A 27,385-nucleotide genomic window follows, 5' to 3' on the forward strand; every position below is an offset into this window, starting at 1 on the left:
TGAAAGAGGAGCTTGGGAGAGCCAGAGAAGTCAGTCGCGGGAGCCGAGGATGCAGGGAAAGCTGGCTCAGTGGTTAGACAACCTCGCCTTTTGTTCTGCAAGCCCTTCCAGGTCTGTCCACAGCCACCTCAGGGCACCTTTTCCCAGATGTCTTTGTTAATGGCTTTCACTCTAGACAGCCTTTGAAACCGGCCAGGCTTCTGTCTCTCCTGCCTGACTCTTGTCCGGAAAAAGCTGGATACACAGGGTTGGGGGCTGCAGCCGCCCTTGGCCCTTTTCTGTCTGCTCACGTGCTGTGGTAGGTTTCGAAAGGGCCACCTCCCAGGATGAGAAGGCAGCTGGCCTCCAGGACCCACCAGGCACTGGACAGTCTCTTATTCATTCTCAGAAACCCCTGAGTGGAGGTCCAGAACAGAGTTGAATTCAGGAGTGGGGCCGGGCTCTGGCCTGCTTTCCCATGCTGGAAGCCGGGGGTTTCCAAAGGCTCAGGGTTAAACAAGCTCCTTTTGCAACACAGGGCAGGAGAGGCTTCTGCCATTCCTCTCCAATCAATCAACAGAGGACACATTTTACTGGAGAGGGGCAGGGGAGACCAGCAGCTGGGTGACTGGCTTCCTTGGGCATGACCCCCACCATCACACACCCATGTCCTTCCCAGCAGACCCCTCCACCCATGTGCATCCCACACCTCGTTGCCAGCACTGTAAAAATTGATCTCTTTGCAAAATTGATCTGCCTGGCTTTTCTCGGTGGAGTAGGTTCATGGTAAAGCTGCATTTATTTTTAAAATCTGATAGCAGCTGCCTATTGTGATCATTTAAACACAGAATTCTTTGAGCTTTAGAAATCCCTTCTATAGGAGGGCCATGGAGAAGCCAGCTAATCTCAGAGTCGGCTGCTCACTGCTCCACTGAACTGGAGAAAGCCTGTTTACGCTAGCCTGAGCCCTTGATGTGAGGGCTTTTTAAGGACCTTGTAATTTTTCTGGAATTAAACCTCCCACCTCTCCTTACATTCCAGATGTCATTACAGTCAAAAGTCATAAGAATTTGCTTCCCCGTGTGGCTGACTTGGGGCGGGGGCTGGGGTATGTTTCTGTAGTGACTTGTCTGCAAGGATTTTTTTTCCTGTCCAAAGGGTGAAGATTACATACAGTTTCCCACCTGCATGACAAGATGGTTTAATCATCTGCTGTCCTTCCCCCTCCCCGATTCAGTCTGCTGGACAGACTAAAACCCTGGCTCAGTTGGCGATGGCAGAAATCACCAACCAGCACCAGCTAACACTATGCTTCCCGACCACAAGGGTGGGGGTGGGCCGGGGGAAGGACAGGTCAGTAAATAAATTAACTCAGCATAAGCAGCTTCTTCCTCTTTTTCTTATCTTTTTTTTTTTTTTTTAAAGAAAAAAAGCCCACTGGAATTGTCTAAACTGCAATGCAATCTCTTGCTCATTTAAAAGATCTCATTTTCTAATCATGTGCTTTGAGACATTTAATACTATTTCAATTATGCAGAGGAAATAATATAATTCCTTTATTTGAAAAATGATACTGAACCTCAGAGATCAGTTAAATCTACTGCTGGGATGGGGATTCTTTTTAAACTGTGTTGTTCCCTCTCTTCAAACAGCTGTAGCTGTACACAGATGGAAAAACATTTGGTCAGAAAGCAGCAAATCAGTGTTTTTCAGGACCCAACTCGGTTCCTGCAGCTCCTCCGTCTCCATTCGTCTAGATTTTATTTCTTCTTTGCATTGACATTTTTGCAGACCCAGTTCATGCCATCCTTTGAGAGAAAGAGAGAAAGAGAGTGTTAGTTTCAGGCAAGGCCCGCAGGCTCCAGCCTTGGGAGGGGAGAGAAGGGAAGGGCAGGGGACATCTGTCCTCCCTCCAGGGGACTACCAACTCTAGGCTTGCCCCAGGGGCCCACCTGGATGACCAGGGACAGTGACTTCCTGGGGAGGAGCAGGGAGGTCTCTGAGGGCACAGGAGGGAGATGGGAGGGGGAGGACCCAGCATCTGAACTTCAGATGGGTCCTCAGGAACTCCCTCTGAAAAAATAAACACATCTGCCTGGATCCAGGCCTGATTAAGGAGCTATCAGGAAAGATTCCAGCCATTTTTGGCTTTTTCTAAAAGCTGACCTTTCTAGGGCATTAAATTCAATAAGCCACCCTTCTGGTGCCCCGGTATGTTTACAGTGTGACAGTGTACACTTGGGTTAAATTAAATTTCTTTTTGGAAAAACAAACCCTCTGCAGTATGTGTTCCTAGACACACTCGGGGGCAATGTGCATTTATTTCTCTTCTTGCTGCACTACAGATAGGCTTAAAAGGGCCTGCTTCTTGTACCTTTAAGCTCTACCCAGCTGAGGGACTAGAGAGAAGGTTTCCTTAAAGGCACACTGACCTTGAAAGTGTCCTCTCTCAGAAGGCTGGAGAGGGACCTAGGTAAACCACACAATGCCTACAGCCACCTGGCAGGCAGCACAATTCCTCATGGATGCCAGGCCTGTCAGACATGACCTCCTTTTCCACCCCCTCTGGAGCCATACCTGGACGCGCTCCCCTTCCCCAGAGGCTCTCTGACCTTCAGGAGTGTGGGGAGGGAGTTCCCTTCCAAGCCCTGAACAAAATCCAAGGCGGCCCCTGCAATGAATCCCCTTCCCGAATCTGGATCCCACACATTTGTGCTTATCAGGCCGACATGACACCCCGAGCCCGCATTTCCTGTGGCCATGGATCTAACTGCTGAACCTGAACGGCTGAGACAGCTTACAGTAATAAATATCAGCTGACACCCTTGGCCATTGGGAACATTAATCCCATAAACAATACATCACTGCAAAACAACCAGCAGGCATCCTCTCTCCTGGCTAATCTCACTGTCACCTGCATTTACAGTGATTAAAACTCCAGTTGCCATCAGAACACTTGGGCAGGAGAACCAGATAACATGAGCAAACCTTACGGCCTTTGCCAAGACAAGGCTGGCCAGGGCTGAAAGCCCCAAGGTGAGAGCACCTGGCCACGGTGGGGCAGGTGGAGGAATGCAGAGTGGGCACAAGGCAGACTCGTCTCTAATCACAACTGGGTCAGCTGCACACTCTGAAACACGGAGGCCAATTTTAAGACCATTTTATGGAAAGGATTAATTTAAAGAGAAGCATGTTTAATTTTAGTAGCTAATTGGTTTCCAGGAAAAAAAAAAAAAGATCACCTGCCAGGAGACAAAAAAAGATTTTACAAATACAAGAGGCATGGATATGATAACCATCTTCTCTTGCCTCCAAAGCTGAACAGCTCAGCACTTGCGCAGCATTTCCATCTTCAGGAGCCGCAATACCCTCTCCTCTACAGACACTCGCCACGTTGGATCAGACCAGCTGCTCCGAGAATCAAGAACAGTGTCCCCACATGATATGAATACCGCTTCATCTTTTTTTTTTTTTTTTTTTTTTAATGGCTGATGAAGGAGGGGGTTTCCTTTATTATAAGTAACTGAACATGAGTGCAGGCAAAGAGATAGGAAAATATTTACTCAGCTGCAGGGACTCAAAAGAGAAGGTAGAGGGTGAGGGAGCCTTGCCCTGGGCATCCGCTGTGGAGGTGGAGCAGGGTTTAAAGGGCAAGCCCTGCTGAGGGGCAGTGTTCTCCAGATGTCTAAGGACCTGCAATGGTGAGGCCTGTGTGGCCTCAGTGTCGCCAACAGAGGGCGCTCTCAAGCCAGCACCCGCTGACCTCAGGCCCCAGGGCCCCCACTGCTACCCTCTAAAGCTGGAGGAGCGTGGGAAGTACCCAAGTCTTAATGGAGGTAAAGCCCTGTGGCTGCCCTGGGCTTGGGGAGGCCCTTTGATCCAAAGTGTTTGTTAGAGTTGGAGGTGGGAGGTGACAGTCAACAATTCAGGTGACAATACCTCATAAATCATACTGGGGCAAGCTTTGTCAAGGAGACCACTGGAAAGGAAAGATAATAGTGTTGTCCAAGATCCCCAAGGGGAGCGTCCACATGGGACTTGCTTGATGTGGTGTCCCCCGAAGCTGGCATGGTGTCTGGCCTACAGTTAACAATTTGTATCTTTTAAATTAATCCTTGTAACAACCCTGTGAAGTGGGTGCTGTTATTATTTCCATACTTCAGATGAGGAAATGAAGACCAGAGTTGTCTGGGGCAGAGGTGAACCGTGAAGCCAGGCAGCCTGGCTCCGGCTGGCCGCATCCCTGCTCTTGAACACTTACTAATTCTCTGTGACTCTGGGTCAAGGCAAGGGCTCTGCCTCCAGCTTGGCGAGGAGCTGGGTGGCACCCTGAAGGGGAACGGGCAGCTAGTGTTTTCTTCCTCATGGCTTCAGCAGAATACAGAGGCCAGGGGGCCTGGAGACACCCTGTACAACTCTGCTGATGCTGTGAAGGCGCCACAGGCTGTTCCTGGCCACAGAACTCTCAAGACTCCTGGGATGCCAGCATCTAGGCCTGTGGAAGGGGCAGGTGATCCTGGCATATTAATTACCCTCCTAGAACATCCCCTCCAGTGGAAACTACATTTAGAAACAACATAACTGCAAGCAGAGGAAACTTCTGTTCCTTACATTTTTTTTTTCATTTGTTCTTTTTTTTTTTGGTACCAGGGATTGAACTCAGGGGCACTTGACTACTGAGCTACATCTCCAGCTCTATTTTGTATTTTATTTATTTATTAAAAAAAAAATTGGGGGGGTTGTTGAGGACCTTTATTTTTATTTGTTTATATGTGGTGCTGAAAATTGAACCCGGTCCCTCACACATGCTAGGCAAGCGCTGTACTACTGAGTCACAACTCCAGCCCTTGTATCTTATTTAGAGACAAGGTCTCATTGAGTTGCTTAGCACCTCTCAGTTGCTGAGGCTGGCTTTGATCCTCCTGTCTCAGCCTCCAGAGACACTAGGATTACAGGCATGTGCCACTGTGCCCGGGCTTCTTACATTTTTAAGCAAATGTCCCACGCCACTCCTACTTTCACCTGGCAAGACTCTTGTTTCTGTAAGACAGACAACTGAGAAAAGATGATTGCTTACTTGAAGTAGGCTTCTCTCTGCCTCCAAAGAAGGAAATGAACTCACAGGTTTAATAGTTAACCCTTTATTGTTAAAAAACTGGTTTGACCAATTTCCTGCACATTTGATCTTCACTATGGGGATATAATCTTTTTTGGGGGAGGGGGTTAATGGGGAATAAACACAGGGGCACTCTACAACAGACCTACATTCCCAACCCTTTTATTTATTTACTTTTTTGAGACACCACCTTGCTAAATTTTCAAGGTTGGCCTCGAACTTGTGATCCTCCTGTCTCAGCCTCAGGAGTAGCTGAGATTATAGGTGAGCACCACTGCACCCAATTGGGAGACAATCTTTGGCAAGAATAGTCCACCCTTTCTTTTTCCATTGCATTTTCTCCTGACTAGTTTCTTGCTGAAACTGAATTTAAATTGACTGGCTTGAATTCAATAATAGAAATTAAAGAGAGAGACAGAACCTCAAATACTGAGCCCCAGCCTCATGGAAAGGAAATAAATTTCTCCATGTCACAATATTGTTCTCCACTATAAGCACTGGGAGAAATAGAAGGCTATCCCTAACTATGAGGGTGGAAACCTACTAATCACCAATTCCTGTGTCCCAGGATTTTTTAAAAATATTTATTTATTTATTTAGTTAGTTTTTGGCGGACACAACATCTTTGTTTGTATGTGGTGCTGAGGATCAAACCCGGGCTGTACGTATGCCAGGCAAGCGCGCTACCACTTGAGCCACATCCCCAGCCCTGTCCCAGGATTTAAGGCACACTGCTTCTTTCTTTTTTTAAAAAATATTTATTTTTAAGTTTCAGATGGACACAATATCTTTATTTTATATTTATGTGGTGCTGAGGATTGAACCCAGTGCCTTGCGCATGCTAGGCAAGCACACTGAGCCACAATCCCAGCCCCAAGGCACACTGCTTCTTTCTATGGGAGGGGTGGTCTCTGACTGCACTCTTCTTTTTAATTTGATCTCAGTCCAGAGCATCCATCACTGCTGGATGGTTGGAAGGAAGCAGTGGCAGCCATGGTTGGATGGACCTGGTTTTTAAAGCCATGCTGGTTATGTGGTCACTTTAGTAATTGCTTTGAGATGATGAGGAGCTCAAACCCTTGCTGAGCAATGTAGCCTGTCCCATTGTGCCATCAGGCCCCCAGGGTCAAGGAGCAGCTGGATGCAGCATACATAAAATATTGCTTCCTATTAATATTTTTCTAGTGACAAAGGGCACCACACCAGGGAGGATGCAAAAGCAGGTGTCCTGAGCTTGCTTTCTTACTCTACAGAAAGGTTTGAAAATTTAAAAATAAACCTGAGCTCTGACTCACAGATAAGCAGCTCCACGTACACCTGGAGATGGCAACAACTGATGCCAGGCCTACAAAGAAGTAGTATGTCATTTTTTTAAATATCAAAATTCAGGGTTGGGGTGTAGCTCAGTGGTAGAGCATGTGCATACATGAGGCCCTGGGTTTGATCCTTAGCACCAAAAACAAACAAAACCCATGAAATTCTGTTGGCATATTAGGGAAAAGTCTCCTAGATCAAGGAAAAAGAAGCAAAGCCAAGAAACTGGGCTAGTGAAGGACCAGGGCTCATCTGTGGGGCTGACTGAAGCCATCGCACCTCTGCATTCAGATGGCAAGTGACACTAGCTGCGGAAGGGAGGCAGCTGGAAGACGGCTATCACCTGGATCATCACTCCTGCTCAGAGACAGATGAGGGGAACAGGGGATAGATATAAAATGAAAAGGTGGGAATGAGGGGGTGGTCTGGAAAACAGCACCAGGAGACATTAAATTCTGCTAGCTCAAAGCCATTGGTACAGGACTAAGTGCAATGACTAAGGCTAGAAGCCAGTTTAAGACTGCTGGTCTCTGCCTTGAAAGGAAATCCAAAGCCAGGATAATTTTAATTTCACATGTACATATGCACACACATGTGCATACACACACACACACACACAGTGCTTTATACAGAAAATACCTTCAAACACCTCAAACTACAATAGCAAGAACAGCTGTGGTTAGGGGTTCAAACTTAGGTCTGCAGGTGGAAGAGGGATGGACTTCTTGATACCTTTTTCCTGGCTCTAAGCCAGATCTTTTGTTCACTATTTTCTAAATATCCATGGGAAAAGAAGAGAACATAGTGCTGGTGTTAAATGCTATATCCTGGGAGAGGCCCTAGCGGCAAGGTGTGGCCTCCAGGGTATCCAGAGGTGGCTTCTTCCGGGTTTATAAGGGAGTCTGGGGAGGGAGTTTTAGGTTATCCCTTGAGACATTTTTCAGTTCCTCCATTTCCTGCCTTCATCTACTTGACATAACTGGGTCTCTCCTGATCACGCCTCTGGACTATGGGCCTCTCAGTAGGACAGAACTTTAAAGATTGATGTTCTCTTCCAGCACCTTGTGCCGTTTACCTGTTCTCTGCTCTTGACAGCTTCCCATGAAAACCTGCTTTAATTACATGACGGGCTGGCCTCCTCTCACCATCAATCAGGCAAAGACAGACCTGTTCCAGCTGTTCTCAATGCCCTCAAAAGCCAATGTCCCCACCCAGTGTGGGGATGTTGAACAACACTGTATTACTCACTTTGTAAAGACTACATCTCCTTTGGGAATGTCAGGTGGAACAAGACCCTAAAATCCATCCCAGGAGTCACCAACTTCCGTGATCTCAGATCATGTGTTTAATCACTCAACTAATGAGAAGTGATCTACTGCTTAGTTCATAGAGGGCTGAGCACACCATCTAGCAGATATGTGCCTGTTCCCCTGACTTGCCCACCTGGGGGTCCTGTCAATGTTTTAGTATGAGACAAATCTCCCAGATACATGTTGATTACACACACACACACACAAAAAAAAAAAAAAAAAAAAAAGAAAAAGAAAAAATGCAAACAGAATTGCTGTCTTTTTTTTTTTTTTTCTTTTGTGGTAATGGTTATTGAACCCAGAGATGCTAAACCACTAAGCTACATCCCCAGGCCTTTTTATTTTTTATTCTGAGACAGGGTTTCTATAAGTTGCCCGGGCTGGCCTTGAACTTGCAATCCTCTTGCTTCAGCCTTTTGCTGGGATTACAGGTGTGCACCACCATACCTAGTAAATGCTATCTTTTAACACCTGCAACTTGAACATAAATTCCAGATTTTAGTTTTTTTTTTTTTTTTTTTTTTAATTTCCTATATTTTTCTTCAGGTTCATTAGAACTGTGGTTCCCAAGCAGGGCTTGGGGGCCATTGGCTTGGGAGGCTGAGGCAGGAGGATCTTGAGTTCAAAGGCAGCCTCAGCAAGAGTGAAGTGCTAAGCAACTCAGTGAGACCTTGTCTCTAAATAAAATACAAAATAGGGCTGGGGAAGTGTCTCTGTGGTTGAGAGTCCCTGACTTCAATCCCTAGTACCAAAACAACAACAAAGAGCTGTGGTGCCCAATGTTACCTGACCAACCTACTGAGCATCTGATCATTACTGGGGAGGTAGGATAGGATAAGGAGGACAAATTGAAATTTAGAATATTTTGATAATTATTACACAGTACCTAAGAGTGAACCCCAAACAATTACATCTTACAGGCATTTTTCTAGTTAAGTCTTTAATTTTTAGGAATATTTTAATCCTTTTTAAAATTTTTAAATTTTTTTTCTTTTTAGAGAGAGGGAATTTTAATATTTATTTTTTAGTTTTCAGCGGACACAACATCTTTGTTTGTATGTGATGCTGAGGATCGAACCCGGGCCGCACGCATGCCAGGCGAGCGCGCTACTGCTTGAGCCGCATCCCCAGCCCTTTAATCCTTATTAATAAAAATCATTAAAGGCCTGTACTTCAATGATGCAATGCTGAAAAGGATTCCATTTAAGTGATTCTTTTAAAAGTGAAAAACCAAGAAAATGGCTGAGTGGACAAGAGCTTAAGTCAGAGGCATTACCTGAGGGAGGGACATGGTCAATCAGTGCCTCATATTGAAGAGTGTTTCCAAAGAAAAAAAATCCATGACCTTTCTCTGGTCCCCAAAGGTTACCATTAAAGGACAATAGACAGCAGATTCCCTTCTTAATTAACATTTTTATTAAATAACCCATTTCAAATAATGGTTAAATTCTCTAAATTTATATCATTCTATTAACCATAATCTAATCTCATTAACCTTGAAATCCCAGTCTTAACTACCCAATTCTATACACCATGGTACTATCTACTAAACTAATTAAGTGACCTTCAAACTATTTCTCCTCCATACAAAATCATTATTTTTTTTGCTCATAGTTCTTTGCTAGATCTCTCTTGAATATCACTTCCTGTGAGCCTGGTTGCCGAAGGCCTCTGATCGGAGAACTTTCTTACCAAAATCAAACTATACACAATAAACTCACTTTATTCAAACTGGTCCATTTTATGTCCCTTCTGTGCAACCCCTGCCCCCATCCTCTCACTGTCTAGTGGCTAGCTGCTTCCTTCTTGACCTAAGGATCCTGTAAAGCGGCCTGGGGATATACAGCTCAGGGGCACAGTGCTTGCCTAGCACAGGAGAGGTCCTGGGTTGACCCCTAGCACTGTGAGAAGGAGAAGAAAGAAAAAGGAAGAAGGAAGGAAAGGAGGGAGAGAGGGAGGGAGGGAGGGAGGGAAGAAGGACAAATGGACCCTGTAAAGGGCATGACATGTCTATGGTAGTTCCACAGCCAGGAGCACACAGCTCCATCCTGACTGGAGTGTGGGTGGGGGTTGGGACGCAGGAGCTCCCTCTCCTCCAGCAGGCTCCTCTGAGGCAGTGTCCTTGACTTTAATGCCACTGCTGTGACTCTAGATCACTCTAGTTCTCCTTTTTACATGCCTAAGGCTGACTGAAGAAACAGGAGCCTCACTGTTAATTCTGGCTTTGCTATTTCATCCTCTCACCACTCTGGCCAAGAGAAAAGATTACAGAGCTGTAATCTACTTTCTAATGAGTAGGCACCCAAAATATATTTCTTTTCTTTAGCCCCATCTTTATAGCCCCCAATCTCAGGATGTTCTCAACTTTCTAATTTTGTGTTCTGAACCATTTAGAGAGGCAGAGTCCTCTTGCTGGATCATTTTCTAGAAATGCAAGAAAGTAGCTACAGGACTAGGCCTCTAGGTTTTCATGACGCCCAGGACTGTTTCAACGAAGGTGATGGCTGCTTTTTGTGTGTGTGTGTGTGGTGCTGGGGATGGAACCCAGGGTCTTGCACGTGCCAGGGAAGTACACTATCACTGAGCTACACCCCCAGCCCTCCCCTCCACTTTTTTTAAAAAAATATTTTCAGTTGTAGATGGACACCATTCCTTTATTTATTTTTATGTGGTACTGAGGATCAAAGTCAAACTTGTGCCTCCCAAATATTAGGCAAGTGCTCTACCACTGAGCCATAACCCCAGCCTCCAGCCCTCCCTTTTCAACTTTATATGCTTTATAATTAACAGTGAGAATATATTACTTTCACAATCAGAATCTGGGCAGACAGAAAGAAAATAAGTAAGACTAAACAAAATGAAACAAACAAAAAACGCAACTCCAAATAAAAAAGCCAATTCCCCCAAACCCCACAGAAACCCATAGAGCTCCAGAACCCATTTTGGGGTTGCAGCTAAGGTAATCTCAGACCACTAAAGAGGCCCCCAACACACTCATGTGCATGAAGAGTTTTTGGGGTGCAAGCACAGTGGCCTGTAGAGGGGCACTTCCTTTGTGTGGAATGGCTTTCCCTCAGGTCTAGGAGCCAAAACACCTTGGCTCTTGTTTGTAAAAAAAAAAAGGAAATCTGGGTACGGTGGTGCACGCCTATAATCCAGTGGCTCAGGAGGCTGAGGCAGAGAATCTTGAGTTCACCATGAGTAGCCTTGGCAACTTAGCAAGATTCTAAGCAACTTAGCAAGACCCTGTCTCTAAATAAAATATAAAAAAGAAAGGCTTGGAATGCATCTCAGTGGTTAGGTGACCTGGGTTCAATCCTTGGAACAACAACAATAAAAAAAAAAAAAAAAGGAAAAAAACCCCACACAATTAACAACAACAACAACAAAAATAAAACCAGGCCACAAACATGACAGGACTGAGATAATTCTAGGAAGTGATTATCTGCTTAGGATAAAAGCAGCCAGGCCATTTTAAGACAAATTAGTATCAAATGTCTTAGAAGAAGAGAGGGACAAAGAATATTAGAAGGGAAATGGAAAGAGGCCGTAGAACAACGGTTAAGAATCAAATCTCAAGTTTGCACCCCAACACCAAGTTCAGAGAGAAGCAAACTGCTCATGCCATTAGAGAGAGACATGTGCCCTATGACAACGAGAGAAGAAGCCCCTCAGCATCCTACAGCAGTAGGGTCCAGTCCCACAGCACTCTGGCATCCTGGCAAGTATACCACATATTTAAAATGAGGCCTGTCGGGGACACTTGAGTTTCAGAACAAGTAGTTGTCCTGGAGGGTGGACTCTAGTGTGTCAACTGATTTGAGGCTGCTTAGTATAAAGCTAGAGAGTTGAAACTGCTTATCTCTCTTGCAGGATATAGCCTCCTGGGTGTCTGAGATATAACTGTTCTGCCCTAAATTAATATTAAATGAGGGGAGCCTGCTTTCCTGCTATACAATTCCTTAGTACGAAGCATGGGGTTTTCATTCTGCAGAAGCAGGAAATAGACACCAAGCCTGAGGGCAGGGGAGGGAACCAAGAGAAAAAGCAAAAACACTTCAAGGATGACTAGCCCGACGGCCATCACTATAGGAGGACAGGTTTTCAGCATGTACAATATTAGACACAACACAGAACCCCAATGAAATCATCAAAGAATTCTAGAGTTAGAAATAATCTTCACAGTCCTGTTCTGGCTGCCCACCCAATGAGGAAAGCTTGTTGCATGTGGGGTGTTTACTTATGGCTTTCTTGGAACACTTCATGGTTATCTGACTAGTTGCTGGCTAGAAAAGAGCCAATCTCCTCCACACCCTTTACATCCTAAAATGGTTTATCTGCTGATCAAAGGGTATTTGTTTCATGTTTTTTTTCTATCTAGGTCACCCCAACCAATGAGACAAACCCCCTTGGTTGGTCGCCATGTTGCCAGGGGACCAAGCCTTCCTGTAGTCTCACCTGAACGCCCTCTCCCGTGAGAGCTGAGCAAGACTGGATCTGCCAGACTCGGTCACGGATGGTGTGCAGGTTCAGTCCCTCCGCAATTTCAGAGGCAGGGGCCGCTGTGAGCAAATCCTGCTTATTAGCAAAGATGAGCACTGGCACACAACTCAGCTTTTCTTCCTCTAGTAATTCAGCTAGTTCCTGGATCATTTGGGGAAGGGAGGAAGAGAGAGAAATGAAATCTATGGTAATTAAGCTTCAGCATCTAATTGCAAAAAATGAATCAAAGCTGATCAACTAGCAACTTTCAAGGGCAGTGATTCTCAGGCTTAAGCTAGAAAGGTGTCCCAGCGGATCTCTGGGCCTTAACCCAAGGATTCTGACTTTGGAAAGTCTGAGCCAGCACTTGAGAATCTGCATCTTTAACAACCCCCCCAGGTGACTCTGCTATAGGTGAATGATAGATCATATCTTGAGAAACATTATTCAAGGGAGACTATCAGTAGTGGCTAGAGATTTAAAATTTATCCAACTTCTTTTCTGAAGATTGATCCCAGGGTCTTGCATGTGCTAAGCAGGCACTGTACTACTTACTAAGCTATAATCCCAGCCTGCAAACAACTTTTAATGCAGGTATACATATATGAATGCGTGTGTGTGAACTGAAAACTGAAGATGACAAGTAGAGATTATAATTGTTTCATCAATCTCTATCTCCAAAACATGCATGCACATGCATGACACTTCATCAAACCCACATCCTAAGATAACTTTATTGGTCCATCTGGCAAGGTCCCTGGTTTTTAGGTTATAGGCCGTTGTCTAAACTGTGTATTAATTCTGTCTGCAGTAAGTACAATAGAGGGTGTACAGCTAGTTAAATGAGAGGCCTCACCCTTTCCCCCCAATAAACCCACATTTTAGCTACTTTAAATGCTTAGGGTTCCAAAAAATACTGTATGGCTCAAAAGGCAGATGAATATATAGGATCCTTTTCACCTCTAAGCTCATGTGTAGCATTGGTTCTCCTGAGTGATGATCCAGAAATCATCAGGATATAGAAGGGAAATGGACTGTCTCCAGGAGTCTGGAGAGTTCTCAACAAACTTTCTAAGAAAAAGGAAGACAGGGGCTGGGGCTATAGCTCAGTGGCAGAGCGCCTGCCTTGCACATGTGAGGCACTAGGTTCGATCCTCAGCACCACAATAAAAATAAATAAATAAATAAATAAAAATAAAATAAAGGCATGCTGTCCATCTATAACTTCAAAAACATAAAAAAAAGAAAAAAAAGGAAAAGGAAGATAAATATGGGGACCACTGCCTTTGGAAGTCCACCTGTCATAGTTTAGAACACAGGCCAAAGACAGCAATATCTAAGCACACTTCTCCCAAGAGGTCCACTCCACCCCTTGCTTCAGTGAATCCACTTTGGATAAATGATCTATGCTCTTTTCTTTCTATGTAAAACCATGTTCACAAATCACATCATGTAATCATGTGACATTCAAGCTATATGTGAAGCCATATTTGGGTTCGAAGTTTATCTTATCTCCTAGCTTGAAAACAAAAGCAGCTTAATTTTGGCTTGTATGTTTCCTTCCATTCTTTTGTATTTGTGAGTTATCCCTGGTAGGTATTAAAAAATGTAAACAGAAGGGCTGGGGATAGAACTCAGTTGGTAGAGTGCTTGCCTCACATGCATAAGGCCCTGGGTTCAATCCCCAGCACCACAAAAAAAAAAAAAAAAAAAAAGTAAACAGAAATGCTGAGTGCATTGCTCCTCTGGGTTCATTTCCACATGGCCTGGGAAGAAACCAGAAGACCTTTTGGGCATGGTGCTAAGTTCCATTTGTTTATATCTTGTATATTCAATTTGATTAAAGCTCAAAGGCTTAAATTTTAAAAAATTGTTTAAAGGACTCTTAATGAATTTCTTTTTAGACAGCTGATATTTCTGCCTGCTTGCCAGAATGACTGTCTTGTTTGAATTATAAAGGTTAAACAAAAAATAACTCCCTCACTCTCCCACATTTACAAAGTGGATTAATGAATACCCAGTTATTTGGGAAATATCTCAACAGAAGAATTACTTACCTGACCCGTCTCTTCAAATCTTTTTCTGTCTGCACTGTCAATTACATATATCTGTAAAGGAAAAGAAGAAGGTTACTTCAGTAAGCAGAGATGAAAAAACATGGGGTAACTTCTACAAAAGGAGCACATGCTCCCCAATCACAGTTTACAGAAATCAACTAGCAATTGTCACCTCATCTATGAAAGCAAATTAATCAGATAATTAATGAATTGAGGATGCCCCAAAAGACCTCCAGAAAGGCTCCAAGGTCTAGGAAGTCAGGAAAGCCAAGGGGGATAAAAAGAAATACATTTAGTAGGCCTTTGATATGTTACTAGCCATTCTTCCTAGACCTGCTTCTCCTATTAATCTACTGAACAACTGGATGAAATAGATTTCATTATTTTCACTTCATACATAAAGAAACTTAAGCCCTTCCAGGTATGGTGACACATGCCTATAAGCCCAGTGACTCGGGAGACTGAAGCAGGAGGATTGTGATTTTGAGGCCAGCTTCAGCAATTTAGTAAGACCCTTATCAACTTAGCGAGATCCTTTCTCATAACAAAAAAATAAAAAGGGCTATGGGAATGTAGCTCAGAGACGAAGTGTCCCTGAGTTCAATATTTAGCACAAAACAAAACAACAACAACAAAAAAAGCAGCCAAGCCAAAAGGAGTTCAGTAACTTTTCCAGATTACATCTGGCACCTGACAATATTAGGATCCATACTCAAGCATCCACTGACAGTGAAGTCCACAGTTGCTCTTAACCAGGCTGTGGTGCTGTGTTCCCAATTGTCAGAATGGAAGGGATGGTATTTTAGGCATTTACAATCCTATATTCCTCAAATATCATCACTTGGAAAGCAACACTTGTAGAGAGTTAACTATATGCTGACTTTGGAGTCAGACAGAGAAGACACAGTGATCTCCTCTTATTCTCATGTTTCCCAGGCTGCTCGAAGGTCAGGATTGAAATAGTAAGGCAAAGCCTTTGCCAGAAGAAAGAGAAATTTTGAGATTCATGATAAATTATAAATATCAGCTCCCCCCACCAATGCCAGAACTTTAGATATTGCATAAATATTGTCCTATGACAATAAGAGAAAAAAAGACAAAAAGACAAAAAAGAAAGAAAAATTGGGGCTGGGGTTGTAGCTCAGAGGTGGAGTGCTTGCCTAGCATGCGTGAGGCACTGGGTTCAATCCTCAGCACCACATAAAGTAAAATAAAGACATTGTGTTCACCTATAAGTAAAAAATAAATATTAAAAGAGATCACCTATAACTATAGCTCCCAACTATTTTAATTTTCTATGGAAGGTTCCCTTCTAATCTTCCTTCATATGAAAATTAAAAAAGAAAATTAGAGATACAATTTTGTAGTCTTTTTTCTAACTAAATGATTAAATGTTTTCCCAGTTGCTAATCTAAAAATTATCAATTTTTCAGACTTTCTTTAAAAATAATTTAAAATTATTATCAAATTAATGATATAATAGAAATGTTCTTTAAAAGAGCATATTCAATTAAAAACAAAAACCAATCTTCCACTCTCACTATTATATGCCTTAAATTACAAAAATTGATATATGGCAATGCACGTAGGCATTTTGTATGCAAATCAAATTCTGTGCTACACTGAATTTGGAAAAAAATTCACTCCTTTAGGAAAAAAAATTCCTTTCTTAATGCTTTTTCATTTACTCTCTAATGGTAAATAATATATCAGGAACCAAGTTCAGTCTTTTTTTTTTTTTTTCCAATAATAGCCTAAGTTTCTACTTGAAAAATCACAGGAAAAAGGATGAATATATTTGATTTCAATATATTTTTCTGGCGGCCCATATTATTATTGCTGTTAATATTGCTAACTCAATGTCAATAAACGCATCAATGGATTGTGTATACCAGATACCTAAAATTTGATGTTCTGTCTCATAAGCCACTATGCAGATCATGGTGATAGTTTCGTTTATACCAGTGGGGATCATAATTAGTTAATTAACTTATCTATTTATTTTATGATGCAGGGAACTGAACCTAGGGTCTCGTGTAACACTATGGACTCATATTTTTTCTTACAGTACTGAGGACTGAACCTAGAGATACTAAATTTTTTTTTTTTTTAAAGAGAGAGAAGTAGAGAGAGGTAGAGAGAGAGAGAGAGAATTTTAATATTTATTTTTTAGTTATCAGTGGGCACAACATCTTTGTCTGTATGTGGTGCTGAGGATTGAACCCGGGCCGCACCATTCCAGGCGAGCATGCTACCGCTTGAGCCACATCCCTCCACCTCCTGAGTTGCTGGGATTACAGGTGTACGCCACTGTGCTTGATGGTAAATCACATTTTAAAAGAAATGGGCTTAGCATAAACACAGGTGTGGAAAGAAGGACGCAATGGGAGAGGGGACTTCAACACAGAAGACCAACTAGAATTACGTGGAAGTGTGGGTGATCTCCACGGTAGCAACACTCAGGAAGATGAGAGGGAGCAAGGAGGGCCAGGTAATTGCTGGGAGAGTTTTGGGATCAGAGGACTGTCTAGAGATGGTGTGCAGGTCACTGAGCAAGACAGGAGTGACAAAGCAGGGGACAGATGTGCTGGGAGCCAAGGATCTGAATAAAGGTGTGGGGGGTGGAGCTCATCTGATATGATAAAAAACAGCAGGGAGAGAGAGATGAGAGGGAGTTTCAATAGTGGAGAGGATGATCAAATGCTCGAGAGCCCAGGGACTGAAGGCTAATGAGAAGGCTTTCATTTCCACTCAATAATCATTTGCTATTTATTGCTCTGACATGAAGCTTTTCAGGTAATAGTTTTATTATCAGATTCAAAAGAAGAATTTTCCCAAACTGCACACAAATTCTTCCTCTCAATTAGCATTTTTCTAAGTAACTTTCATGAAATTTGAAAATCACTAAATAATAATACTAGGTTTAAGTCTATAAAACAACTGCTCCTTTTGTTTCTTAAGGGCCAAGTGAGGCTAGGCATGATGGCACCACCCTAATCCCAGGGATTCAGGAGGCTGAGGCAGGAGGATTACAGATTAGAGCAAGATCCTCTCTTCAAAAAAAAAAAAAAGGAGGGGGGTGCAAAAGGGCTGGGGATGTAGCTCCAGGGCAGGGCTCCCTGGGCTCAACCCTCACAAATGTGCTCTGTTGGTGGCATGCTCTTTTCAGGGTCCTTCTCAGGCTTCACCCACCCCATTTTTTCCACACAGGTGTGTTTCCTTCTGAACATCAACTAAAGATGAGGAGAGATATTGTTGCTATTATTTAACAGAATAGGTACTGGTTAATTTAATCATGCCAAAAAACCTCCAGAATTAAAAAAAAATCTATAAACAAACTTAATTAATAATTTGACTTTATTAATAATTAATAAAAAATTCTTGGTTTTTAACCAGAAGGTATCAGAGAAAGTTAAACACTCCTCTGACTGGTTTTAAAACAATAAAGACCTTCAAATATCAAGTGATAAAACTATTGTAAAGCAAGGTTCCCACCGGCCTTTGAATAATGCTTTAGGCAGTCTTTCACATCTCTTTTGGCAGGTGCTCTGAAATTCTCTTTTGGTTGTGGAAGGAAGACCTAAAGGAAGAGGTTTTTCCCTTGATGAAGTTCAGGCAACTCTGGCTCCTGCAGAGACTGAAGGGAGGGTCCTTTGTTTCTCCTCCTGCTTCTGCTCCTCCTCCCTCCTGCTGCCACCTTTTGGTCATTTCATTGCTCCTCAGTATTTCTCCACCGGGAATAGGCAGGGCGGAGAGGTGGCTGGAGAATGTGGTTTTCTACCCTATCTTGAGCTGAAGTCTAACAGGGGAATGAAACTGATTCAAGGTGGCTGCATAACTTGTGGTTTTTGATCACCGCTGTTCTTTCTACTCCCTAGCAGTGTTAATGTGTCCAAGCAGTATTATGGAAATAATGAGATGCCTATATTATTATTCTCATTTCTTTTTTGGTACCGGGGATTGAACTCAGGAAAATTTGACCATTGAGCCGCATCCCCAGCCCTATTTTATATTTTATTTAGAGGCAGGGTCTCACTGAGTTGCTTAGTGCTGAGGCTGGCTTTGAACTCTCAATCCTCCTGTGTCAGCCTCCTGAGCCTGGGATTACAGGCATGTGCCACTGAGCCCCGTAGATGCCTATAATATTTTAAAAGGTGTTTGAAAGAAAAATAATGCTTTGCTGTCTTGCTTATTGTTGTCTTAGCATGATCCCTGTCCTATATATACCTTCTCCAGTCACCAGCCATCTGTCACTGTGGACCTCTGGACTGCTCTGATGCTGAATGAGTCACTGCAAGCTCTAAAGCAAGGGCAGGTAAATTTCTTCTGTCAGAAGTCAGTAGTAAATATTTTAGGTTTTGTGGCCCATACAATCTTATTTTCAAACTTCACCTGATAGAGAACAAGGATTTTTGGGTTACTTCCCCCAATTTCTCCTCCCTTTCAGCAGGAAGCAGTCTGGAGATGGTGTTGCTCATTTTTCCATAGAAATGGAATGTAGAGATTGACAGTGGGAAATGACACAGTGGTTCACTTTATGCTTTGAATGTAGCCCTTGCTGCTCTGCTACTACAATTTATTTTTAAAATGGACATGTTTCTTATTCTATCCCTACTCCTCCCTAATCTTTCCCCCTCCCTAATCTCAGGGGAAACAGGATTACCTTTCTTCCCCAGGTTAGACAGATTTATCTGTCCTTGAGTATACATCCACCGTAGAAATGAAGTAATCCAGACTTTGGGGGTGGTACCGGGAGATCTCAGAAATGATTATCTCCCAAACTAACAAGTGAATTACAACTCCAACAGAGAACACATGGAATGTAACCTTTGAGTCACCTCTTTAAACCCCCCTGTTCCAGTGGATGGGCAGAATCACAGCCTTTGGGACAGGAGTCCCCTGTGGTTCTCTTTTGCTAGCAAAGCAGTAAACTTTCTCTCTTTTTTTTTTTTCTCAAAAAAAAAAAAAAGTGTTTGAGGTCCATCTCATTTGACTTCTACTTTCCATATGGAAATGATGACAAAGTTACTTTGTTTAAATTAAATTAAGTTTAAATACAAAACTGATAATAATGTAAGTGGAGTATAGTAATAACATGAATGTAACTTGAAAAAATATTACCCTCCCCCCTTTTTTTTCAGTACTGGAGATTGGAACCAGGGGTCTTAATTGCTGAGGCTGGTCTTAAACTTGCAATGCTTCTGCCTTGGCCTCCCTGAGTAGTTGGGATTGCAGGTATGTCAATACACCTAGCTACCATCTTTTTTTTTTCTTTTCTGGTGTTGTGGATCAAATCCAGGTCTCACCACATGCTAGGCAAGCACTCTACCACAAAGCCACACCCCAAGCCTTATCATGTATTTTTATCTATTAAAAGGCCAAATGTTTTTTCTGAAAAGTGGATGCTGATCCATAATGGGGGTGGGAAAGGAAAGAATGGAGAAACTTTGGATTGGACAGAGGGGAGTGAGGGGAAGGACGGGGTGTGGGGGTGGAAAGGATGGTGGAAGGAGAGGAACATTATTACTCTATGTACATGTATGATTGCATGAATGGTGTGACTCTACTTTGTGTACAACCAGAGAAATGAAAAGCTGTGCTCCATTTGTGTACAATGAGTCAAAATGCATTCTGCTGTCATGTATAACCAATCAGAACAAATAAAAATAAAGAAAGAGAGAGAGAAAGGCTGTTATTGGGGCTGAGGTTTCGGCTCAGTGGTAGAGTACTTGCCTAGCATATGTGAGGCACTGGGTTTGATTCTTCAATACCACATAAATAAATAAAGAAAGGTATTGTGTCCATCTACAACTAAAAATATTAAGAGAGAGAGAGAGAGAGAGAGAGAGGGGGGGGGGGAGGAGTACAAAAGGCTATTATCATTCCTGGCCTAAGGAAAACTGGAAGATACTTTTATCCTCTCCTTTCTATCATACTTCAAGTTCTATTTCTTAGTCACTTCCCCCAAACTATTAAAGCTGAAGTCAGATGTTCTCAGGGTCAAGTTCCCAGGGAGTAACTCTGGCACTCTCAGGAGTTGCTCTGACTCTTAAATCATTAAAGAGTCACTGCATGCTCTAAAGCAAGGGCAGGTAAATTTTTTCTGTCAGAAGTCAGTAGTAAATATTTTAGGTTTTGTGGCCCATACAATCTTATTTGCAACTTCTGAACGCTGCTATTGCAGTGAGAAAGCAACCAAAGGCAATCTGTAAACAGATGCGTGTGGCTGCGTTCCATCGAAATTTGAATTTCATATAGTTTTCATGTGTCACAAAATATTATTCTTTTAATATTTTTTTCAACCACTTAAAAATGTAAAAGCCATGGGCTGGGGATGTGGCTCAAGTGGTAGCGCGCTCGCCTGGCATGCGCGCGGCCCGGGTTCGATTCTCAGCACCACGTACAAACAAAGATGTTGTGTCCGCCGATAACTAAAAAATAAATATCAAAAAATTCTCTCTCTCTCTCTCTCCTCTCTCACTCTCTCTTTAAAAAAAAAAAAAAAAAAGTAAAAGCCATTTTAGCTCTCAGGCTATACCAAAACAGGAGGCAGGCAGGATCAATGTGGCCATCCCTGCTCTAAAGCAAGATTTTTTCACGGCACTCCAGAGAGAATTGAAGAGACTTAACTAGGTAACAAAATGTGTCAAGCCTCAATCCTGCTCTTCTAGCAGGGTGGAGTGGAGTGTAATCGGTCTTTTTCAACCAATAATGGAAGACTATTAAACACAAACAAACAGCCCATCAACACTGCTACTCCAGGCTACCACAACACTGGCACAAAGAGCTGGGGCTCCCAAGGCCTTAGACTCTCACCCTGGGGACTCAGCTGCTTCTAACAACTGTTTAATCTCAAATGGCTCTGGGAAATAATGAAAAGTTGATCTCAACCCAAAATATTACCTTGTACTAGTTGGTTATATGACTGAAGGAAGCTTCTTTAGGGTTGTTCTGAACTACTTTGTGCTGAATGGTACGATAATTTCTGGCACTCTTAACAAACAAGAATGTGGGATCCAGAGTCATATTAAACCACCTTTTGGTCTTCTCTCAAGATGTGAGAGCCAATGATTTAAAATTACCCTTACCTGTAGACCACAGGTTCCTGAGACTTCCTATGGAGCTTCACAATCACCACAGTCCTTAAATATGGCTCCTCTTTGGGTATTTCTTTCAAAGTACTTAAATCTAGCAGATGAAGAGATAGGAATGCTCTTTTTCTTAGATACCTGCTTTAACCCAGCTTTTTTTTTGTTTTTTGGTGCCAGATATTGAACTCGGGTACTTGACCACTGAGCCACATCCCCGGCCCTATTTTGTATTTTATTTAGAGACAGGGTCTCACTGAGTTGCTTAGCGCCTTGCAGTTGCTGAGGCTGGCTTTGAACTTGTGATTCTCCTGTCTCAGCCTCCCAAACTGCTGGGATTATAGGTGTGTGCCACCATGCCCAGCTTTAACCCAACTCTCTGATTCAAAAAGGAAAAGGGAATCTATACTTTAAAAAAAAAATCAACACTTCATTTTTTAGCATAGTTTTAGATTTATAGAATAATTGAGTAGGTAGCACTCAATTGAGTTCTATATATCTAGTCCACCTCTACCCACAGCCCCACTTTCCCCTAGCAACATCTTGCATTAGTGTGATTCTTTCAGTATAATTAACGAACGGATACTGAAACACTAGGTTCATTCTTTGTGCTTTAAAGTGTGTGTAGCTCAGTGGTAGCATGCTTGCCTAGCATCGACTGAGGTTCGATCCTCAGCACTGCAATAACATATAACCATTATAACAATTTTATACAAAATACTTTCCCCACCCTGAAAATCCCTTATATGTCACCTATTCATCTCTCCCCTCCCTTCTTCAAACCTCTGGTAACCACTGATCTTTTACTAAGTAAAGACATTTATAAATTTCTATAGGTTTGATTTTTTAAAATGTCACAAAGGACTGGGGATGTAGGTCAGTAGTAAAGTGTTCGCCTAGCATGCACAAGGTCCTAGGTTCAATCTACAGCGTGCATGCGCACACATGTCATATAGCTGGAAATATAGAGTATGTATCTTTTTAAAAAAACAATACATATTTAAGGTTTCTCTGTGTCTCTTTGTAGCTTGACAACTCATTTCTTTTTATCACTAAATAATACTGCATTAAACAGGTATACCAAAGCTTGCTTATCCACTCCCCTATTAAAGGACATCTTGGTTACATCTAGTTTTTGGCAATCAGGAATAAAGCTACTATAACTATTCATATGCGGGATTTTGTATGGAACACAAGTTTTCAACTAATTGGGTAGATACTTTGGAGTACTACTGAATTGTATGGTAAGACTTTGGTTAGCTTTTAAAGAAACTACCGACTGGGGGGCTGGGGTTTTGGCTCAGTGGTAGAGCGCTTGCCTTAGCATGTGTGAGACACTGGGTTCAATACCTGGCACCACGTAAAAAAATAGACAAATAAAATAAAGATATTGTGTCCATCTACAACTAAAAATATATTAAAAAACAAAACAAAACAAAAACTACCAACTGTTTCCCAAAGTGGTTGTACCATTTTGCATTCCCACCAGTGATGATGGAGAATTCCCAAGCCAGGCACCACCATCGTCAGGGATATAACAAGTTCAAAGCCAGCCTCAGCTAACAGGAGGTACTAAGCAACTCAGTGAGACCCTTCTCTAAATAAATGAACTCAAGTGCCTACGAGTTCAATTCCTGGCTTAAAAAAAAAAAAAAAAAATTCCCTCAGTTCCTTGTCCCCACCGTATTCAGTATTGTCTAATTTTTGGATTTTAGCCCTTTTAGTAGCAATCTCACTGTTATTTTATTTTTATTTTTTTCTCTCTTTTTAATATTTATTGTTTTAGTTGTAGTTGGACACAATACCTTTATTTTATTTATTTATTTTTATGTGGTGCTGAGGATTGAACCCAGGGTCTCGTATGTGCGAGGAGAGTGCTCTGTCACTGAGCCACAACCCCAGCCTTTATTTTCATTTTCTCATTGTTTTAATTTGCAATTCCCTAATGACATATGATACGGAGTGTATTTTCATATGCTTTTCTGCTATCTATAGATCTTCTTTGGTGAGGTGTGTGTTCAGATCTTTCGCCCATATTTTAAATCAGGTTTTTTTATTGTTGAAATTGAGTTCTCTGTATATTTTGGATATAAGTCCGTTATTAGATTAGATATATTTTTAATTTTTTTTAGTTATAAATAAATATATTTATTTATTTTTATGTGGTACTGAGGATCTAACCCAGTGGACAGATGCTCTACCACTGAGCTACATCCCCAGCCCCTAGATACGTGTTTTAGAAATCTTTTCTTCTAATCTGTCACTTGATTCTTCATTTTCTTAGCAATGTCCCCTCCCCTTTTTTGGTGGTGGTACTGGGGATTGAACCCAGGGCCCTTTCATATGCTCAATATTATCATTTATAGAGCAAAAGTTTAAAATTCTAATAAAGCCCAACTTAACTTTTTCTTTCATGGACTGTGCTTTTTTATTTTATTTTATTTTATTTTAAACAGAGAGAGAGAGAGAGAGAGAGAGAGAGAGAGAGAGAGAGAGAGAGAGAGAGAAAGAATTTTTTAAAATATTTATTTTTCAGTTTTTGGCGGACACAACATCTTTGTCTGTATGTGGTGCTGAGGATCGAACCCAGGCCGCACGCATGCCAGGCGAGCGTGCTACCACTTGAGCCACATCCCCAGCCTGGACTGTGCTTTTGGTGTATCTGAAACCTCACCACCCAAACCCAAGGTCACCTAGATGTTCTCATATGTTATCTTCTAGAAGTGTTAGATTCCTCTTTTTTTTTTTTTGGAATGTGGATGTTCCATTGTTCTAGCACCATTTGCAGAAAAATATCATCCTTCTTCCAATGAATTGTCTTACTTCTTTGTCAAATTCAGTTGACTATATTCCTGTGGGTCTATTTTTGGATTCTCTCTTCTGTTCCACAGATCAATTTGTCTATTTTTCTTTGATATGTGTTGTCTTGATTATTCTCACTTTACAGTAAATCTTTAAGTTGGGTAGTGTTAAAACTCTAGTTTTTTTCTTCTTCAGTACCATACTGGCTCTCTGGACTTTTTGTTTTTCCATATAAGCTTTGAAATCAGTTTATCAATATCTCCAAAATAATTTGCTGAAATTTTGATTTGAATTGCATCAATTCTATAAATTTGGGTATAATTGATATTTTAGCAATATTGAATCTTCCTATCCATGAACATGGAATATTTCTCTATTTATTTATTTATTTGTTTACTTCTCTGTTGAGGACTGAACACATGACAGGCAAAGATTTTCTTTTACCAGTTTTTAAATTTTCCTCATATAGATCCTGTACATATTTTGTTAGATTTCTGATTAAGTATTTCATTTTGTGGGCTGATAAGTAATACTTTTATTTTAATTTCAAATTCCAGTGGTTCATTTTTGCTATGCTGGAAAGCATCTGACTTCCCCAGTCATTTTTATTTTTTATTTTAAGACAGGGTCTCACTAAGTTGCTGAGGACCTTGCTAAATTGCTAAAGCTGGTTTTGAACTTGCAATCCTCCTGCCTCAGCCTCCTAAGCTGCTGGGATTACAGGTTACCACTGAACCTGGCTATCTTTTTATCTTAAAGAAAAATTTTTCTTCTTACTCAATATTTCTCTTTCATTCTCCTAGAAGGTATATAATACATTTGGGAGGAATAAATGGTTGAAAACATAGATAAATGAATGGATGCATGTTTCTCATGGTTTTCCTCTCATCCATTTAAACCTTTAACTTGATATCAGGAATAGCTGGAACTCCCTTCACAGAGGGCTAGTAACATGAAGAACCTATGTGAAACCCATCTCAGTACCTCAAATATGTTTGTTGATGGTGGGAAGATTTTATATTTTGACATTCTTCATTTAAGAATGACAGGGAGTGAATGAATTCACTTCTCATATCACTCTCCCAACATGAAGTAGACAATCTCTTCACTTTATAGAAGGAATCAGCAAGCCCTTGGACTTGACCACAATAACAAAACCACAGAACCTTAGAGTTGGAATGGAATTTAGAAGTTAAATAACTCCACATTCTGCCTGATGTCAGAATCCATTCATAACAAGATCCATTTCATTCATTCAGGTACCTTTCTAGGCACTAGAAACACAACAGTTAAACAAAAAATGCAAAAGCTCCTGTTCTCATGGAAATTACACTTCAGTGGGAGAGACAGGTAATAAACAAATAAAAATGTCTCATGGTGGCTGGGATATAGCTAGAACACTTGCCTTGTACATGCAAGACAGTGGCTTGATCCTCAACACTGGAGAAAACAAAAATGAACTTGATGGTACTGGGTAATGATAAGTCTGATGGAAGAAAAAAAAGAAGGAAAGCAAAGAAATAAACAGTGTTGGGAAGGTGGAGATAGTGGCTATAATTTTAAATATACATATAATAATCAGGAAAGGTATCAGGAATAAGGTGATGTATTGAAGGCAGTAAGGGAGAAAGTCATGAGGAAATCTAAAGAAAAAGAAATCTGCAGTGGAAACAGCAATGACAAAGACTCCAAGGTGGGAACATGCTGGTGTGTCAGGAACAGCAAGGAGGCTACTATGGCTGGAACCAAGTGAGAGAGGCGGAAGATGAAGTCAGAGAGCTAACAAGAAGCCAGAATGCAGAGGGCAAAGAGGCTACCAGGAGAACATTGGCTTTTACTTTGAGTTGGGAGATTGGATTTCTTTTTTTTAAGATTTTAATATTTTTAAAGAGGACACAATATCTTTATTTATTTAATGAATTTATTTTTTATGTAGTACTGAGGTTGGATCCCAGTTCCACACTTGTGTGAGGCAAGCACTCCACTGCTGAGCCATAACCCCAACCTCACACGATCACCCTAGCAGCAGTGCTGAGCCTTCAGGGTGAAAGGGGTAGAAGCAGAGAGGTGATCAGGGAGGTACCGTAATGAACAGTGCATAGCGGAAGTGGAGGTGGAAGGAAGTGTCAGACTCTAGAAATGTTTTGATGATAGAACAGGCAGAATTTGCTGATAGATCAGATGTGAGGAGTGAGAAGAAAAGGAGCTAAGGATGATTCTGTTGTTTTTGGATGATCGGAACTGCCCTTTACTGAAAAGACTGAGGGAGGAACAGGTTTGGGCAGTAGTAGATGAAGACAGAAATTTGCTGAGGCTGAGGGGCTTCTGAGCCACTGAATGGGAGATATCAAATGGGCAGCTGGCTATCTATGAACTCCTGAGATAATACTTTGGGATTGATCACTATGATAATTAAAGCCTAAAATTGGATGAATTTACCTAAGCAATGGCCTAGAGGAGAAAAACAAGGATTGACCTCCAGGGCATCCAAATAATTGGAGATTGTGAGATGTGTTAGTTTGCCTTCCACTACTGTAACAAATTACTTAGATAATCAGCTTATAAAGATAAAAGGTTTATTTTGGTTCACAGTTTTGGAGGTTTCAGTCTATGGTCTGTTGGCCATGGTCTGTTGGCCCTGTTGCTTTTGGGTCTGGGGTGAGGCAACATATCATGGCAGCATGTGGTAGAACAAAGCTATGCATCTCACTGCCAGGACCCAAAAAGAAAGGGAGAAGAAGGGACCAGAGTCCTAAATTCCCTTTGAGAGCACATCCCCAATCACCTAAATCCTCCCATCAAGCCCCACCTCTTATAGGTTCCACTTTAACACACAGGTCTTTGGGAGACATTCCTGATCCAAACTATAGCAAGTGATAAGGAAAGAACAACAACAAAAAGGAAACAAACAAAAAACAAAACAAAAACCAAGCAAACAAAAAACAATGAAGATTGAGGAGGAGGAGCCAGTGAGTTAGGAGGAAAATAACATGGAATGGTATCCTGGAAGCCAAGGAAAGATAATGTTTCCAGGACAGCACAACTGACTATGTTAAACACGATGGCAGGTCAAGGAAGATGAGTACTGGAAATCAAACTCTGAACTCAGCAATGGAAATTATTGGTGATACTGAAAGGAAGGCTCAAGAGTCACTGGGAGTGGAGGAGCTGAAGACAGTGTGGAGAAAATTCCTTCAAGGACTCCTGCTATAAAGGGAGGCCGAGGAATTGGACAGT

General features: G+C 41.8%; 1 protein-coding gene across 1 annotated transcript in view; it reads right to left on the reverse strand.

Moving 5' to 3' along the window:
* Positions 1 to 1,520: 1,520 nt before the first annotated feature.
* Positions 1,521 to 27,385, reverse strand: part of Arl3 (ARF like GTPase 3) — a 40,882-nt gene continuing 15,017 nt past the window's right edge. The window contains exons 4-6 of the mRNA XM_076834809.1: positions 14,259 to 14,309; positions 12,178 to 12,363; positions 1,521 to 1,787 (exon numbers count right to left, since the gene is read on the reverse strand). Of these exons, the coding sequence (XP_076690924.1) occupies positions 1,740 to 1,787; positions 12,178 to 12,363; positions 14,259 to 14,309 (285 nt within the window). The 3' untranslated portion in view covers positions 1,521 to 1,739. The remainder of the gene's footprint in view (positions 1,788 to 12,177; positions 12,364 to 14,258; positions 14,310 to 27,385) is intronic.

Source organism: Callospermophilus lateralis, chromosome 15, assembly GCF_048772815.1.
Source record: "Callospermophilus lateralis isolate mCalLat2 chromosome 15, mCalLat2.hap1, whole genome shotgun sequence".
NCBI classification, from domain to species: domain Eukaryota; kingdom Metazoa; phylum Chordata; class Mammalia; order Rodentia; family Sciuridae; genus Callospermophilus; species Callospermophilus lateralis.